Source organism: Misgurnus anguillicaudatus, chromosome 17 (genome assembly GCF_027580225.2).
Source record: "Misgurnus anguillicaudatus chromosome 17, ASM2758022v2, whole genome shotgun sequence".
NCBI classification, from domain to species: domain Eukaryota; kingdom Metazoa; phylum Chordata; class Actinopteri; order Cypriniformes; family Cobitidae; genus Misgurnus; species Misgurnus anguillicaudatus.
The window spans coordinates 21,627,244-21,645,380 of NC_073353.2; the positions used below are offsets into that span (position 1 = coordinate 21,627,244).

At 35.9% G+C, this 18,137-nt stretch overlaps 2 protein-coding genes across 3 annotated transcripts; one reads left to right on the forward strand and one right to left on the reverse strand.

Moving 5' to 3' along the window:
- Nucleotides 1-2,321: 2,321 nt before the first annotated feature.
- On the reverse strand, nucleotides 2,322-5,092 carry med4 (mediator complex subunit 4). The gene is made up of 7 exons (XM_055215725.2): nucleotides 4,928-5,092; nucleotides 4,611-4,677; nucleotides 4,079-4,249; nucleotides 3,675-3,732; nucleotides 3,423-3,509; nucleotides 3,109-3,240; nucleotides 2,322-2,891 (listed from the first exon to the last, which is right to left on the reverse strand). The coding sequence occupies exons 1-7, from the start codon at nucleotides 5,017-5,019 to the stop codon at nucleotides 2,719-2,721; spliced, it is 780 nt and encodes a 259-aa protein (XP_055071700.1). The 5' UTR covers nucleotides 5,020-5,092; the 3' UTR covers nucleotides 2,322-2,718.
- A 1,361-nt stretch (nucleotides 5,093-6,453) lies between these two features.
- Nucleotides 6,454-17,725, forward strand: itm2bb (integral membrane protein 2Bb). 2 transcript variants are annotated; one of them, XM_055215722.2, is made up of 7 exons: nucleotides 6,455-6,663; nucleotides 11,868-11,999; nucleotides 12,810-12,857; nucleotides 15,878-16,072; nucleotides 16,406-16,516; nucleotides 16,607-16,757; nucleotides 16,938-17,725. In XM_055215722.2, exons 1-7 carry the CDS (start codon nucleotides 6,586-6,588, stop codon nucleotides 17,024-17,026), a joined length of 804 nt encoding a protein of 267 aa, XP_055071697.2. In that variant the 5' UTR covers nucleotides 6,455-6,585; the 3' UTR covers nucleotides 17,027-17,725. The 2 variants fall into 2 exon arrangements, with proteins under 2 accessions (XP_055071698.2, XP_055071697.2); XM_055215723.2 differs by lacking the exon at nucleotides 12,810-12,857 and having other exon boundaries at nucleotides 6,454-6,663.
- Nucleotides 17,726-18,137: the final 412 nt, after the last annotated feature.

The window sequence follows — 18,137 nt, forward strand, 5'->3', positions numbered from 1 at the left end:
TTCAAAGTATAATAAAAATAAATATATTTATTTCTTAACATCATCTGTGGCTAGTTATTCATGCCGAGAAGTGATCTACACAGTTAATCTATACGCAAGTTGGGGAAGGATAATTTGGCATCTTTAATTCATGTTTTTGGACTGTGAGAGGAAACCGGAGCTGAACAGGGAAAACATGCAAACTTCTTACAGAAAGACTCCCAAACCAGCAGGGTTACCCACTGAGCCACCCAAATTAATAAAAAAATAATTTATATGAACATTTAAATTTAAATCAAACAAATTTTAAAAATGACATTTGATGTTTTACTTTAAACACATATCGTAAAATATTTAGGATATTTAAGATAAACAAATCTTGTATACTTCCATCATACTGTGCATTCAAGATAATGATTCTCAGATCACAGAGGGTCTCATTAAAATGTGAGATGTCAGTAACCCAGCAGCTGAGAAACAAATGTCCCAAGTCTTTTATGTGAGATTTGGATTTATGTGCTAATAATTAGATTATGGGCTGGTTTCCAAGATTTCCTATTATTTGTGGTTATGACCAAAACCAGAACATTTAAAGACTCAAGACTGAAACAAAATAAAGGATGAGAAACAAAGAGAACAACAAAATGAAACAAAGACATACTGAGCATAAGTGTTTGTATTTTAAAGATAGTCAATGCGTTGTTTTTAATATGATGAATTACAATTTATTTACTAGTGTTGTAGTTCTCAAGACCGGTCTCGAGACAAGACCACTTTTTAAAGGTCTTGGTCTCGTCTTGGAATCGACCGCTTTTTTACTATGTCTCGTCTCGGTCTCAGACAAAGAGGACTCGGAATTTTATTTCAAGACCGGTCAAGACCACAACTGATGGCACATCACAAATTTATTTATTATCATTAATTTTATGCAGTTTATTCTGGTTTGGCATATGATGTTGGCATTGTTTAAGCATTGTTTAAGTTTCTCCCAACGACAATTTTTCTAATTTTATAACTAAAAACACCTGCTTTGTGTTAAGTGGATGGCAAGCCATGAAAAGACAGTTCAGAATAAATGGTTAAGTTGATTTCAGCTCTTCAGTGTTTGTTCACTTTTATGTGCTTATAGACAAAGATAAATTCCCACATATCTGCAATGCCTTTGATTATTTTATCAATTTCTCTGATGGCACACACGCACGCACGCACGCACGCACACACACACACACACACACAGAAAAGAAGTCCCTAATCATATGCATATTTCACATTTTATCATAAGTGTTTTTATGCAGTCACTTGCACTGGTCTTGACTTGGTCTCGGCCTGTCTCGACTTGGTCTCGACCCTTTAAGTCTTGGTCTTGTCTCGGTCTCGTACTGTCTTGGTCTTGGTCATGACTTGGTCTCGGTTTAGGTGGTCTTGACTACAACACTATTATTTACATTCCTTATGTATTTGATCATGTGAACCAACAAACTGAGCAGAGTATAAAGAAGAGAGATTTACTGACAAAATGGTTAAGAAAAGGGATTTTGTTTAAGATTTTAGGATCCTACTCTTATTAAATTTGGTAGAATCATTTTAAAAGTTAGGAAAACTTAATTGTAAGACAAGACGTGCCTGGTTGTTAAATGTCAGCATGTAATTACAATGTAATAGTGATGCAGTGTTAATGCACCATCTGGTGGACAATCTGGACGCCAGAAATATCAGTGGATCAAATCTTAAGCACTCCAATGCTTGTAGATCAATAGGCTGGATTTGAGCCTACATGCTATTACAAAAATCTGTCTCATAATAATGTTGTATGGTGACATCATATTATTATATTCATGGTATTATTCCTGATAAAGACAAAGGAAGTTCACAAAATAGAAATATTACAGATATAGTTCAGTTCAGTTGGTAGAGCATTGTGCTTGCAACACAAATGCCATGGGCTTAATCCAGATGAATTTTAAATTTGATTAAAATGGCCAAAGCATACATTTAGACAACATAATGCTCACTATAGTAATCTTGCATTGTATAAATCAAAGATGTGATTTAAAAGTGGGAAACTGAGTCAGATCTCTGTTTGGAGGATACATTTAGTTGAAACAATAACTAAAACTTATTCAAAGCATGACTAAGCTGCATGACAGGCTTCTTAAATAGTTTATAATGTGTCTAGATTGTGCTGAACAAAATGTAAAAATTTAAGATGATCATACACCAAGCAACAAGTATTTTCAGGCCACTGTATATTTAAAAAAAATCACTCATCATTTAAACAAAGTACCTTGCTATATAGCTGTAAGTGCCGTTAGAAGTAAAAATGTAAAGAAAACCATCATCTAAAAAAGTTTTTTTATTTACAAAGTCAAGAGCTATTTACATTACAATTTATATTCCAGCTGTATAAACCAGATGTTTGGATCATTTCAACATCACGGTCCATTAGATTACATATTTATGCAGCCCGTCATACTGTCACACTCCACGCAACATCTAAACGGCATTTATGAGGCCAGCAGGACTTAAAATGATACAAACAAATGAGGTTTAAAGGCGTTTGATTTTTTTTTTAGAATTGTTCAAAGGCCCAAAACATAGAAAAGGGCGAAGAGATGACCATTGTAGGTTTGGTCCATCTCAAGGCATTTTACCATCTCTAGAATCAAAGAGACAAGTTCAATTATTTTGGACACTGGAGTTTCCTTTCTTTCTGTTCAGACAAACCGCATACACACACATTCAATCTGAGTCACTGCTGCTGCTGGAGGAATCTGTTGACATGGCCTCGACATCATCCTCATTTTCTTTGTTATGACCAGGTGGCTCTAGGCCAAAATCGTTGCCATGGTGAGGAGGCAGAATCCCCATGGAAACATCAGTAGACTGCCAAGGATACTGAGGGGTTAGAACATCTGAAAGGGGAAAGAAAGATGGAAATGGAAATTACAAAAAAAAAAACACATAAAAAAAAAACGCAAAGTGGCCATTAATTTGTAATTAAACAGAAACGCACATTACAGTCCCCAATTATTTAGTGATATATATATTAGGACCATATTGGCCAAAACTGGCTTAGAGAATGTGAGTGATAAATCAACCACTGAAAGACATATGAACAAAAGTGTAAACCTGGTAATCTCCCAGCAGCCAATGCGTCTCCTGGCAGGTGTCCATTCACCCCATTGGTTGACATGTTGCTCATGTGACCAAGCATCCCACTGCGCATCTCGAGGTCAGTCGGGTACGGCCTGCGAGGGTCACCTACACAAACACACACAAACATATTAACAAAAGACCTTTCAAATACAACCAGACACAACATGCTAATCAGCACAATGTGCAGTGTTTCACTGCGAAAAGCAGATGTCAGACAAAAAAAAAACAAGTCTGACAACAGGATAGGGGAAAAAATGAACAAAATGCAGATAGAAGTGCTTGCTTACCTGGGACCCAGTTTAGAGGAGCACACACTGCATTACTGGCACTGATCCTGTGAGCATACTTAATGATTTCCTCTGAAGAGATACTCCCTTATGAAAACAAAACACAGGGCCATGCATAAAGAAGAGATACAAAATGGAATTGTAACTTAATTATTTATTGAAAACAACAGTATCTATTTGACAATGTGATGGGTCTATGAAGTAAACAATGACGTAAACATAACCCTTTTGTGTGTATGCGACCTATTATACCTTTTCTGGCCTTTTCAATAGACTTCAGTTTCTCTTTGGCTTGATAGACAGCAGTGGCCTGTAGATGAAGGGGCAACATGCTTGTTTTAATTAAAAAATATATATATATAGTGTTACAAAAGTTTGACATAATTAAAATGCATTTGCAACGTTCTTCACAAGTTACTGCTTGCAAATTCGCAATACTATGGTATTTTTGCAGATTGATACAGTACATAAGTACTAGGTCATATATGTACATTATATCCTAAATTATAATTAAGTAATGTTTAAAGCAGCACACAGGTTTTCTAAAAACCTCATTCAAGCTAAAAGTATTTAAATATTGTGATTGCTAAGTGCAAAACAATTCAAAACAACAAACAGATAATAAGAAATATGTACTGTTTTCTGATGTGACTCACCAGTATGTGTTCTGCCTCTTTGAGTTGTTTCTGGAGCTGTTGAATGTCACTGTCTCTCTTCTCAACCTCTTTCTCCAGTGTTTGCATCTCCTGGTGCACTCGGCCCTGTTCTACCGCCGTCTGCATTAACTCCTGAAACTCTTTGTCTCGCTGTACCAAGAGCTCCAAAATCTGCTTTCAGAATTGCCAAATAGTTGTTAAGAGTGCAATTCATAGACATTTAATAATTGAACATGGCTATGCTAATTTAATATAGTTATATTAAAACAGATAGTATTTTATAGTGTAAATTGGGACACTATTTGTCAGGCAACTCAATGTCAATGCTCAGATTTACCTGAATTTACCCTACATTTACGATAGATAGATCAGTGCATGCTTCTGTCTGAGGTTTCAGTCAAATCAGTCATTCGTTTTGTACTTTTGATTACATATCATTTGCCAAATAAAGCTGGGCTGATGAATCCCACTGAAAGATTTAAGTGCATAGTGGGTGTGTTGTGTGAGATTGAGTGTAAACTGTCTCTCTCACCTGTGTGTCCTCTCCAGGTTGAGGCAGTTTCTGTGTCCTGGTCAGTGCCAGCATCTCTATAAGCTCTCTGCATTAAAAGAGTAAACATGTATAATAAAAATGTGATAAAACCAGCGCTGAGGTGTATTAATAATTACAGCTCTAGACTTGAGGGCTGGTTGTTATTACCATTATTAGTAGCAGGGGTACTATAGAATTGATGTACCATTAAGAAAACATTAAACATATGATACATTTAATATATTCATGCTTACAGCTGTCCTCTAATAACGTCATAATTATCTTTCTCTAAATGTGCAGAACATATTAAAACAAACCTGGATAAAACTTCCATATCATCCAGAGTGGACAACAGCTTTTCTTTCGTAGGTTTCTCTGCCGCCGCCATGACTGTTCGTGTTCGTCTCATTTGCGCATGCGTAAGAAATAAAAACAGGCGCGACTCAGAGAACAGCGACTCCTTTGGCTGAAGGACCACGTCTCACTAGATGGCCGATTTCGAAGCGCTGCTTTATGAAGCCTCGAAACATTAGTAAATATTTTGCTTCGAATCAGTGGTTCGGAGCATGTTTCAAAATGACCAAGTCACGTGAATTTAGCAAACGAGGCTTCATTACGTCATAACTAACTGTTTCGAAAATCCGATTGTTCACCACCAGGGGGAGTTGATTACAAATGACCACCAGTGTCATATGGTTAGGTGAAATCGGGTGAGTTTTATTTTTTAAAGTTCATAAAACATTCTTCTTTCTGACTGATAACACTACCATTTTGCCTACTTCTTGTTTATAGACAGATTAATGACAAACATGTGCATAATTTTAAGGAGAGCTAGAGTTTAAATGATCTGTTTGCCCTAAATAAAACTAAAAACACAGAATGCACTTTTATATAATGGCTTAACTAAGTTATATGATTCATTTTTCTTAAAAACATACTTTTAGAAAAACCTTTGCAATGATTTAATAAAAAGTGTAAAATGTTTGGACTGAGACCTTGTTGCTTTCACAATGTTTTCACCAGCAGGTGGCGCCATGTTGTTGCGCAGATCGCTAAGCAAATGACATCAAAGTACAGCGAGATCTAAAAGTAATGGAATACCTCTCGCGGTACTTTCGCGGATGTCATACTCGGAACAGTCTGTGCAGCGCCTAAACATTAAAAAAACTGAAAGTTTGATCACACCAACATAGTGAAATATCATGACAACGAACTTATAAGGACACTTCACTGGTATTTACCAAATAAAAACCTAATAAGAATACCAAAGCACAATTTCTTTAAATCTATGGCCTGTACATATTATTCGTGGGTGAGTGGGTGCGTGCGTGCGTGCGTGCGTGTGTGTGTGTGTGTGTGTGTGTGTGTGGTAAGGCATAATATTATGAATATGAAATAGGACACAACGTAAAAAAAGGTTATAGTTTATAAGTTTTATAGTTTTTTACTAGTAATTTCTACGTCTTTGGAAAAACATTTGTTAAAAAACTTCTTTTCCAGGTGTTTGAGTGTTGATTTGTTGTACTGATCACTAGAGGCTGTATGCTTATTCAACTTCATGCGACGCCTCAAGAATTTGTTTTATTACATTACTGAGAACATACATAAACAATGCCAGGGGTTTTGCAGGTTATAAAACCAGGAAATATCATATAAACGGCACAGTGACATAATTTTAATGGCTTTGGAGTTGCTAGATGTAAACATAGTGTCCAAGTAGAGTTAAGGTTCCTAGTAAAAGATAATAAGTTCGCACCCTGAAATTTACATTTAGCGACGCCTCCATAACTGACATCCCATAGAGGGACCTTGACGTCATCCTCCTGTCGGATCTTGCAGCGGCGCATGAAGTCGAACGCAGCCAGTGAGAGTGCGTCACAACAACATTGCTGCCGCGATCAGGAAACGAAACGACCATATTTGTGCTGTCTCTACTTTAGTTTTCACCTGAATAGCTACATAGAAATATTTCAACATGGTCAAAGTGTCTTTTAACACGGCTCTCGCTCAAAAGGATCCAAAAAAGGACAGTGAAAGTCTCATTCCTGTTCAGGTAACTTTACTGTTGTTATTAAGCTTTGTTCACGCCTTTAATAGAACTGCGTAAACAGGGTTTAATATTGTAAAATCTGCATAGTATTTTAACTTCTTATAAGGTTTACCTTTGAATATACATGTTTGTGTGTACATTGTTATATTAAAAGAAGTATAGCGTAGCGGAGAAGCAGTTGTTTGTGCAGTTGAAGTCTGTAGATCAAGAAAAGACTTTGATCAGTTTTGAGAACTGAAACTGTTGTATAATGGCTGACAGCACAGCGCTTTTGTCATTCTTTTCAGTATACATTTAAACTCATATAATTCAATCATTATTATCAAAATGTTATTGATATTTTATATATATTAAAAACTTTTCGCGTTCCAACTAAGGTTAGAAACGTTCAGATTTTAGTTTAAGACACTTTTAACACTTTTATTGTAATAGCAGTTAATATTCAGCCAGATTTGACCAAAACAAATTTTAACTAGCCCGATTTACCAAATCTTTGCTTACCATAGTGTTGTTAAAATGTCTTACCATACTATGGTAAAACCTGCTACGGTCTTTACAGCAACCTGAAATTTTGTATCATTATAGTAACATACACTCAAAATAATAATAATAATAATAATGCTGATTTGTTTTTTCAACACATGATGGTTGCGTAAAACATGGTCAAAACCAATCGTTGGGATTTTATTAAAGGGGTAATGGCATGAAAATCTAACTTTTTCCATGTTTAAGTGCTATGATTGGGTCCCCAGTGGTTCTATCAACCTAGAAAATGTGAAAAAGATCAACCCAGTAACTTAGTTTTGGTAAGCCATTCTCTACAAGCACATGAAAAAATAGGTCGTTGAAATGTGGCTCTCCTTATGATGTCATAAGGAGCTCTTATTATAATAATACCACCCCTTAATCTGCACTATCCAACCACAGCACTGCCATTTAGTGCTGATAAAAAGAGAGAGAGAAAAAAAATTCATAGCACAATTGAGTTTTAATTGCAACAAACCAGCATCAATGTGATCAGTGTTTGCACTTCATCCGCTCATTTGCATTTTAAAGGACAGACCCAAAACGGCACATTTTTGCACACACCTTCAAAGTGGTTATTTTTAACATGCTATAATACATTATCTATATGGTATTTTGAGCAAAAAATTCACATATGTGCTCTGGGGACACCAAAGATTTATTTGACATCTTAAAGTATTGTGCCCCTTTAACCAAACACCTTTAATAATAAAACCATGGTTAATTTTCTTCAGGGTTAATACACATATAGTTATGTTGATGCTGTAAGATGTAAACCTGCCTTTTGCAAGATCTAAACAACACTGGTTCAGAAGCACTTCATGTTTCGTTTTTTTAAACACTACATAAACGTTGGGATGAAAAACAATCAACAAAACATATAGAACTGAATCAAAAAGTTAAACAAACATCTTTAAGATATATGTGAAATAAAGAAAACGGCTACAAACTGAAACAAGAAGTGTTTCTGGACCAGAGTTATTTACTTCTTGCATTGTAGGTCTATAGCCTACATAAAAGTGTTTTCTAAACCAGATATACAGAGCTCTGTGTGCCACATTCTGTCTGTTTGTTTGTTTGTTTGTTTGTTTGTTTGTTTGTTTTGTTTGTTTACTTGTGAAGTTTAATATAAATGAGAATTTGCTGTAATTTACAGTGCGGCACATTTCTTTAAATGACCTTACAAATTTCAAAAACAGCTTAAAGCTTTACTTGTAAAAAAATAGGTGGATGAAAAACATATATGTATAATGGCCCTGGGAAGTTTTTGAAAATATACATATTATTTCCTGTGTAGTGTAGGATAATATCATAAAAATTTAGACTTTTTAAGCACACGTGCTAAACTGTTCGCTTTAAATGCTTATTTCTTCTGTATGCGAATGTCGATTCATACCAAAATGCTTTTTTGCATAGTTGTGTTTGACAAATGAAAATGTCTCGGATTACGTATGTAACTGTTGTTTTCTGAGAAGGGAACGAGGCGCTGCGTTTCCCTTTCCATACTTCCTGCGTCCCTGTAACGGTGTCTTTGGCAATATTTCAGATAGCAATATACTTCCTGGCTCCCGTGTCACCCTGTTTTTGTCGTTAAGCCTCACCATTGCTTGAATTTGATAATATACACATTCAATCGCTCACTTACCCTTGGAGGCGTCCCTAAAGTGTTACCGCAGTGACACAGCGCGAGTTTCCTTGAAAGGGAACTGTACTGTAACAATGTATCTTAAAAGGTAACACAATGTAACCTTGCTCTCGCTTGAAATGTGTACCCACATGAAGTCCTTGAATTTGAGTGTATTAGACCTGGAAAGTCCTTGAAAGGTCCTTGAATTTTAAGTTAACAAAGGTGTGGGAACCCTGTAACTAGATGTATAATGTACAAGCCTAATTGTACAGGAAAAACTAAAGTACAGAATCATCTCTAACAGCCTGTCTAAAATATTAGGTATGGCGGCAGGTCTATAAAAGATTTAATCCCCCACGAAACTTAACCCCCATATTCCACATTGCATTTGTGCTCTAGTACCAGGCTTTCATTTCTGTCTGGAAATTGTCAGATTTATACCAGATTTATAGATCTTATTTGACATATAAAAAAAACATATTTTATTGCCTTTCCCATTAAGTTTCATTGTGGGGTCAAACACAAAGAGTGTGAAATCAACCAAATCAAGCCCAGTTCTTTTGTGTGTGTTTGGATCGATCATTTACAAAAAGTCACAAAATCTTATTCCACAGAGATGAGGGTAGCCATGTTTTTTAATTAGGGACTCTTTCATAATTTCAACATCACTTAAACTGTGAGTGTGGGGGGACCAACATGTTGAGACACAGTTAATGGGAATTGAAGGGACTTTTCCAAAACCAAAGAAAATTTCCAGAAATTGTGTGTGTTGTGTATTAAGTCATATTTTGCTTAAAACAATACTAAGGTTAATCCTGTCTCTGTGCAGTTATATCATAATTGCAAGGAATCCAAGAAACTTGTGCTAATATAATGAACAAGTCTGAATACTTCCACTGTCACTGTGTGTCATCTCTCTCCTACTTTATATTCCTCACTGTATCTTTCTGTGTCTCTCGTTGGCCTTTGTTTGTTTTGATAGTCAAGTTCCGCTCCTGAATCTGATAGATTTAACTTTCTCTTTCGTTTTATGTGTGCGCAGCTGTAAGCATTTCATGTTTGGTTAAGGAAGTGTTATACACTGTAGTTGATAAAAGGTTTTAAGCGGCCTGAACTGTAACTTCTGCTGTATCTTCCTCTTCTTGTGCCAAATTTGTTACCAGGGTGTAACAAAAACCCCATGACTTGACACCAGAAGCGATAAAGAGATAGTTTTGTACTCGTACAGTAACTGCCATTCACCATTTGCAGTCGTTTCTATCATCCGATCCTCTCTGGTTTTATTAAGAGTGCAGATGACATCTGGCATCTGTTCACAGTGTTTTAAATATGTTTGCACATTTAGGGTGTAGGTTGGGTAAAGGTCAGCTCTCTTCTTCCAACTTAGTACAGAATTTTTATTATGTTATAGTCACAATAGTCCCTTTCTCACATACAGTCTTACTGGTAATTTACTGGTAAATTGCAGTTAACCGGTCATGTGTGAACAGAACCTTCCTGTGCAATCAGTGCCGCCAATTTACCAGTAAGAGAGGTTGTAAGATTACCAGTAATTTACCTGTAAGCGCTATGTGTGAAAAAAATATAGATTACCGGCTTCTGAGCAATCATAACGTTTTGATACAGATGACGCGTTTACACCCGCACTGTTTACGGACGTTTCCACACACACGCTGCTTTAAAGTAGAGCACATTTCTTTAGCAAAGTTGTTTAAAACAGCTTACCATCTATTTGCCGAATTGCTGATGTCCTTAGCACCCCTTGTAAGCCTAATGTGCAAACAGTACTGTTGTTTAAGACGCAGGTTCAGTTTGGCGTCGCCTATATTGCAATATTGTTTGGTCATGAGCAACTTCGTATGCCACAGATGTGAAAACACCAAAATTCAGACCGTGGATATGAAGTCATAACCTGCCATTGTTTACAAATATAACACTGAGCTCATTGCGTGGCAGTTTAGAGGTAACTTCCGCTTTCTTGCCGGCATTTTGTACTGATGTGTGAATGATGGTAAATATACAGAACGTCACTGCGTGTGTGTGAACAGCATATTTGTGCATTAACTGGTATATTCATGGAAATTTACCGAAATTACTGTGTGAAAGAGGCTAATGAAACAGAATTAGCGATTGTCTTATTTTCCCCCGTCGTGACTGTCGTGACATAATTTTGAATAAATAGGGTATATGAGCAACTTACTTCCGCATTCCTGTTAAACACAGTAGATCGCTTCCGGTTCTGTACTCTGATACGGTACTGTTTTTATACATGAAGCCTTTAGGAGCTACCAGAGTCGTATAAAGAGAGAGTTACGAAACACTTTGATCTCGCCGCCGCGCGGTCACGTGATTCATGTAACGTCCTAACCCTAACCCAGTTTTCCGATTTGGTCATGTGACGTTCGACATATACCATATTGGCTTCTGAAATGAGAAATAAGGACTACTTGAATTTGTCCATCAATAATTAATTGGAATGTTGGAAGATGGGTGGTGTTGATATTTGCTAATCGCTGCGACCTTTTCCCGGACCCCGCCATTCCTTGTGTCCGGAAGTAGAGAGATTGTTTCTAGGAGGGAAGAAGATTTGTTTTTTAAATTAAAGATTATGAGGGCTGGTACATGAATTTTAAAAATATAATGAAGACCACAGATGAGTCATTTGTAAAAAAAATCAATCCCACAATATTCCATTTAATTTCAGTTTCATTGTGACTTTCATATTTTCATGTTCTAGTTGTGTAAGTAGCTTTGCCTCTCTGTTTAATCCACACGTTGGCCTGATCTTTTGTTTCAAGCATTGTTTATTTGTTGATGACTCATTCTCTTGATCACAAACAAACAAACACATTGTTCATTTCCACTCATCCACCCCACACATGGGTTTTTTATATAGTAAAGATGGATTCATCTACTCTGTATAATCAGATCATAATCTGATCTTTTAGTTAATCTTGAATTATAAATATATTGTTTTCAGTTAGTTCAGGTGTGTCCTCTCTATATAAAAAGTTGTCAGTAACATTTTTATGTAACAATATTGTCGTTTGTTCAGGATCCAGAGGCAGCAGCTTTTCTGCATCAGCAGTCTAGGGTGTGGTGCTTGTGCTTCTGTCTGGGATTGGCTCTCGTGCTCTCAGGTTTAGTGGTGGGCGGAGCTTACCTGTTTAAGTACTATGTGCAGGAGGTAAGACAGTTACAGTAACCATAGAAGTGTCAGAACCAAATTTGATCTGTAGATGTGTGCATGTAATCCAAAATAAGTAAAACTCAAGGCACTTAAAAAAAACTTTGAAGGTGATAAACCTTGTTATAAATCAAGTACAATCATAACAACAGTTAAACTCAAATTATTTATTTGAATAAACCATTTCTGCATTTTTCAGACATTTAAAGCACTATGGGCAGTTTCCTAGACCAAGAGCTGTCCAAACTGAAAACAACTGGCACAGACATATCTTAAAGCAACACTAAAGAGTTTTTTTTACCTTAAAATAACGTTTCCAAAAAAGTTTCAGTCGTTCATTCACTCGAAACAGGGTGAACGGCACTTTCACATTCGCTTTGCAGCCCTCTATCTGCCAAAACCACACTAAAGAAGTTTCCAACCGTCGGGTCGCGGTCCTGTAGTTCGAGTGAAAACTACAAAAACTTGATTTACGTCAGACCTACAATCCAATCAGAGCCAGCTTTGCTACAGTAGGCTAATTAATTTATGACAGTGGTGATGGACAATTCCGCTTCCAACCTGTAGGGGGAGCAAAGAGCAAAAACTCTTTAGTGTTGCTTTAAAATACACCAGAGCCCTTTGTTTTGCCCCAAAATGCACACAAGTAATGTTTTTAGTAAGGCGTGTTATATTTAAATAAATAAGGCCTAGTCCTGGCTTAAGCTAATCCCTGTCCAGGAAACTACCTATGTCTATTTAAATATACAAAACTTAACACTTTCAGTTTTTATTCAATTATTTTTGATCAATCCAACTTACCCTTTGCAGGATCATGACGGTCTGGAGGTTTACCCAGCATTTCAAAGCACAGACATGGTATACACTGGATAGATGGCCGGTCCATCTAGGCATTCAAACACACATACACAAACACACATCTGCTTGTACTGTTAATATTGGAAACAAAATCTCATTCCTTAAACATTAGAAAAGAAGAGCATTTTAAACCCCATATGCAGAAGCAAACATTTTATTTTAATAGCCTACTTGTGCATGATTGCCATTAAGCTGACATTGTGAGAACAAAACCGAAGTGCCACAATACGTAGAAATTGTGGGAATTAAATATTACAGTTAACAAAAGGCTATAACAAATGCAAGGTCAAGAGCCTTTTATGTTGTTTAATTGAGAGATTAAGAGGTGGTTTTCCGGACAGGGATTATCTTAAAACAGGACTAGACCTTAGTTTAATTGGAAAATATATCTAGGTTTAACAAACATGCCTTACTAAAAACATTACTTGTGTGCATTTTAAGGCAAAACAAAGGGCACTGATGTATTTTAAGATATGTCAATACAAGTTGTTTTCAGTTTGGACAGCTCTTACATTTATTTTAGTCTAGGACTAGTCTAATCCCTTTCCGGGAAACCACCCCATAATGCTTATATAGGGGCAATTTCCCAGGCATGGTTTATCCTAGTCCCAGCCTAAAATGCATGTTTGAGCTACTTTATTTAAAAACACATTGTCCTGTTTAATTTTAACATATATCTGTGACATTGTTTTGACTTAAAATGCCCACCTAGTGTTTTTTGTAAGGTATGTTTTTGTAAGAACGTCTTAAATAACCTAATATAAAAAAGTCCTTGTCCTGGGTTAATCTAAACTCTGTCCGGGAAACTGCCCCATAATGTTTCAGAATATGCTTACTTTTAACACCCCATGCATTTTTTTTTTTTAAGTTGATGAACAATATTAATCCATTAAAACTCATTTTATTCATTACATTATGAGAATTATATTGAAAGCTTTATTCATGAAACGCAAGCAAAATCAGTTATTGTCTAAATCCTAAAGCAAATCATACATACAGCCATGGAAACGTATAAGAGATCATTCCAGTTTTGCCTTTAATCATCATTTCTTCATGTAATGTGACCGTTTGAGTCAAGTGTCAAGTGTGAACAACAACAAAAGCTAACTTCAGGAGTGGTATAAAGTCATCAAGCAGCAATGTAAAAGACTGAGAGCATGATAGGACACATGAAAGATGTGATTAAAAAGCATTTGAACTTGTTTTCTTTGCAGTCATCTAGGTCGCTTTTAAAAGATTATTATACTTTTGTGACTATTGCCCACTAACTGTTAAAAAAGTTTCTAAAAAAAAATCTGTACTGAAAGCAGAAGTTACAGATCTTTTCCTAGAAGTTCATTCTGTGTCAGGTTTTGCTTCTGTTTCTTGAAAAACTTATTACACGGAACTGTAAAATTCTTGATTGACCAGTCGTGACTTTGCAAAGTAAGCTATTCTGTATAAGACAACAACCGCCTGAAACTAATAACCCACGCCTGCAAATCATTTTGACAGGTACAGTTTAATATTACACAAAGATTAAATATAAAGTTTAATATTACACAAAGATTAAATATAAAAATGTAATAACATATATGACATTATATTTAGAAATGGTTAAACCAAATAGTGTGTTTGTGACATTTGCACTGCAAAAAATGTCTGACTCTCTTGCTTGGAATTTTTGTCTTGTTTTCATTGGAAATATCTAAAAATTCTTGAATCGGGATGTATTTTCTTGATGAGCAAAATGACCTAAGAAAATAAGGCTAGTTTATAGACCAAAAATATACAATTTAAGTGAATTTGTGCTTAAAATAAGCAAGAAAAATAAAAAAACAATGGGGTGAGAAAATTTAGCTTGAATTAAAGCAACACTAAAGAGTTTTTTTTACCTTAAAATAACGTTTCCAAAAAAGTTTCAGTCGTTCATCCAATCGAAACTTTCACATTCGCTTTGCAGCCCTCTATCGGCCAAAACCGCACTAAAGAAGTTTCCAACCTTCGGGTCACGGTCCTGTAGTTCAGGTGAAAACTACAAAAACTTGCTTTACAGCAGACCTACAATCCAATCAGAGCCAGCTATGCTGCAGTATTTACGACAGTGGTAATGGACAATTACCCTTCTAACCTGTAGGGGGAGCAAAGAGCAAAAACTCTTTAGTGTTGCTTTAAGTGTTTAAGAAAAAAGACAAATTCACTTAAATTGTATATTTTTTATTATAAAACTAGACATATTTTCTTAGGTCATTTTGCTCATCAAGAAAAAGCATCTTAATTTAAGAATTTTTGGATGTTTCTACTAAAAACAAGACAAAAATACCAAGTAAGAAAGTCATTTTTTGCAGTGTGAATGTCCTGTCTTATCGTAAAACAAAGTAAACAGGTTTGCATTCGTTAAAAATAAGCAAATAATGTATTTCCAATCAATATTTAATGTTCCTTACCTTACTTATGAGATAAATAGGCGTGTAATAAGCGGGATAATTATTATCACTTTAGTGTGGTACAAGACCCTCTGCTTAGCGTCCTGATCACACTGTTGGGGCCTCTTTTTTTGCGATTACATCTTTCTCCCTATACAGTCATTATCCCTTACATGCCACTTACATGCTATAAAGAAAACAAATAATTGATTTCCCATAAGCATAATGTTAAAGCAACACTAAAGAGTTTTTTAACCTTAAAATAACGTTTTCAAAAAAGTTTGAGTCGTTCATCCACCCGAAACCGGGTGAACGGCACTTTCGCTTTGCAGCCCTCTATCGGCCAAAACCGCACTACAGAAGTTTCCAACCATCAGGTCGCGGTCCTGTAGTTCGAGTGAAAACCACAAAAACTTGCTTTACAGCTGATCTACAATCCAATCAGAGCCAGCTTTGCTGCAGTAGGTTAAATTATTTATGACAGTGGTAATGGACAATTCCGCTTCCAACCTGTAGGGGGAGCAAAGAGCAAAAACTCTTTAGTGTTGCTTTAAGTGTTGTTTAGTTTAACCAGTGAGAAACCTTGATGTTGACTTCATTCTGTTGACCACACAGGAGAGATTTTACTGTAGGGTGGGATACATGGATGGAGATTATGAGATGAACGAGGAGATGGATGATGATATGCAGCTGATGTATATGGAAGAGAATGTGACCTTTATGGAGGATGATGAGGTTGAATTTATTAGAGTTCCAGTCCCTGAGTTCAGAGAGAGCGACCCAGCTGATATCGTGCATGACTTCAGTAAGGTGAGAAAGCACAGACACACGCATGTATTTCAGATGAAATGATACGCAGAGGCTTCGGTACCTTTCTGTTTATTCTAAGGCTTAAAGTCTTTTGACTGGATTGGTTTAGACACTTAGACCAATCATAGTTTAGACAGTCCATTTATAATGCTCATCAAGACAAGAAACATGATACTTTCTCTCGAAACCTCACACTTTTCAGTAGTGCAAGTGAGCAGCATGATGCAACAGAGCTAGATTCAAATCGATGTAGCTGTAAACACTGCGTTATCTTGGCTGCTGTACTTTTGTATTTTTTTGAGCGAATAACCCTGCTTGATTTAATGTGTTTAGATGCTGACTGCATATCTGGATCTGGATCTGAACAAGTGCTACATCATTACTCTGAACACCTCGATCGTCATGCCACCCAAGAGCTTTCAAGAGTTTCTGGTCAACATTAATGCAGGAAGTGCATGTATTGTTACTGCATGTATTGCATTTGCTTTTTCCCACAAATGCATTCTTCACATTGTTTTATGTGTATGTTTGCAGGCAGGGACCTATCTTCCTCAGTCTTATATGGTGCATGAAGAGATGTTGGTTACGGAGAAGTTGGAGAGCACCAGTGAACTGGGTCCTTACATCAATAACCTATGCAATGGCAAAGACATGTACAGACTGCAGCGCAGAGACACAATACTGGGTAAATCCACACACACACACACACACACCTACACAAGTATAAGAATATTAATATTATCATATATTTCATCATATCCGTGTGGACACCTATCTTTAAAACATGTTGTTTTGATAGAAAGCAAATGTTGATTGACAGACTGCATGCTGCAACACTTCTGATCATTGCATTTTTTACCCACAGGCATGCAGAAGCGTGAAGCTCTTAACTGTCACAAGATTCGTCACTTTGAAAACAAGTTTGTTGTGGAGACCATGATCTGCGAACCATGAGGAACGTCAGTCGGTGAATAAAATTAGTGAGATATATGCAGCAATATAAATCATCTATAATACAGTTCAAAGCTTCTCTATCTGTTTTTTCTTTGGCTTTGGGTTTTTCGTAAGCTATGCACAATTAAATGATTTACTTAACCTATGCACAAAAAACAAATGTGAAATGTATTTTCTGAACAATGAGATTTTTGCACTGTAATGTGTATCTAATACTTTTATTTTTATAAATGTTAAAGCGCCAAATTGCACACAGAACAAAAAAATTAACAGTTTAGAAAATTCTATACAGAATTAAAGTTACGACTAGATAATAAAGTAATGAAATAATAGTTTTCCAAAGAGTTTTTGTAATTTTAAATTAAACAGGGTTTTACACTGGAACATCTGTTGTATTGAATTTTGATACTGTTAACTGTTGTAATGGCAAATTAAGCTTTTTAACTGGAACGTAATGTTGCATTGCTAAAATCCATGATAGCACAATTTAGGGTTTTCTTTAAATATATCCTTCTATCTGGGCTGTTTTGTTTAAAATGATCTGTTACATTGAATTGAGATATAATAAAACACAAGAATGTTTTGAACATAAAAGCTAAAACTACTAATAATGTTCTTATTTGAAATCACTATTTTTATATTCTCAATATTTTCTGATTTGTAAATGACATGTCAATAAAAAGACCAATCTGACTCCAACTGCCCTAGAATATAGTTTCATGCCCCATCTGGTGGTGAAAGCCAGACTGACAATATAAAAAAAAAGTTTCAGTGGTGACTGGCACATGAGGAAAATCACAATAAGGTTAAACTAATATTGATTTTTTTTCATAGTAAACTAAAGCAATAGAGAGGGTAGAGGTGTTTATTTTTAGCAGTTTTCAGAAGGTGGTGATCGTCAAAGCATATTTGATGGGAAGATCATTTCTCAGATGCACTGTGACTGTGAAGGAAACAGATCTGTAGGAGAGGAAGATTTGAAAAAGATTTGATTGCATGTTAAAAGAACGCCTAAAAGTGGTTGTGTTTTTCTGCCCTGGGGAATTTTATTTTAATACATACCTATTTAAAAGTTATTTTCCCAGTCTGTTAAAGCTTTCAAATTCTGTAT

Coding starts and splice junctions, on each gene's coding strand:
- med4 (XM_055215725.2), bottom strand. CDS start 5,019: ATGAGACGAACACGAACAGTCATGGCGGCGGCAGAGAAACCTACGAAA. Junction 4,678..4,927: donor GATATGGAAGTTTTATCCAG/GTTTGTTTTAAT, acceptor CTTTTAATGCAG/AGAGCTTATAGAGATGCTGG. Junction 3,733..4,078: donor AAGAGGCAGAACACATACTG/GTGAGTCACATC, acceptor CTTCATCTACAG/GCCACTGCTGTCTATCAAGC.
- itm2bb (XM_055215722.2), top strand. CDS start 6,586: ATGGTCAAAGTGTCTTTTAACACGGCTCTCGCTCAAAAGGATCCAAAA. Junction 12,858..15,877: donor CATTTCAAAGCACAGACATG/GTATACACTGGA, acceptor TTGACCACACAG/GAGAGATTTTACTGTAGGGT. Junction 16,758..16,937: donor GCGCAGAGACACAATACTGG/GTAAATCCACAC, acceptor TTTTACCCACAG/GCATGCAGAAGCGTGAAGCT.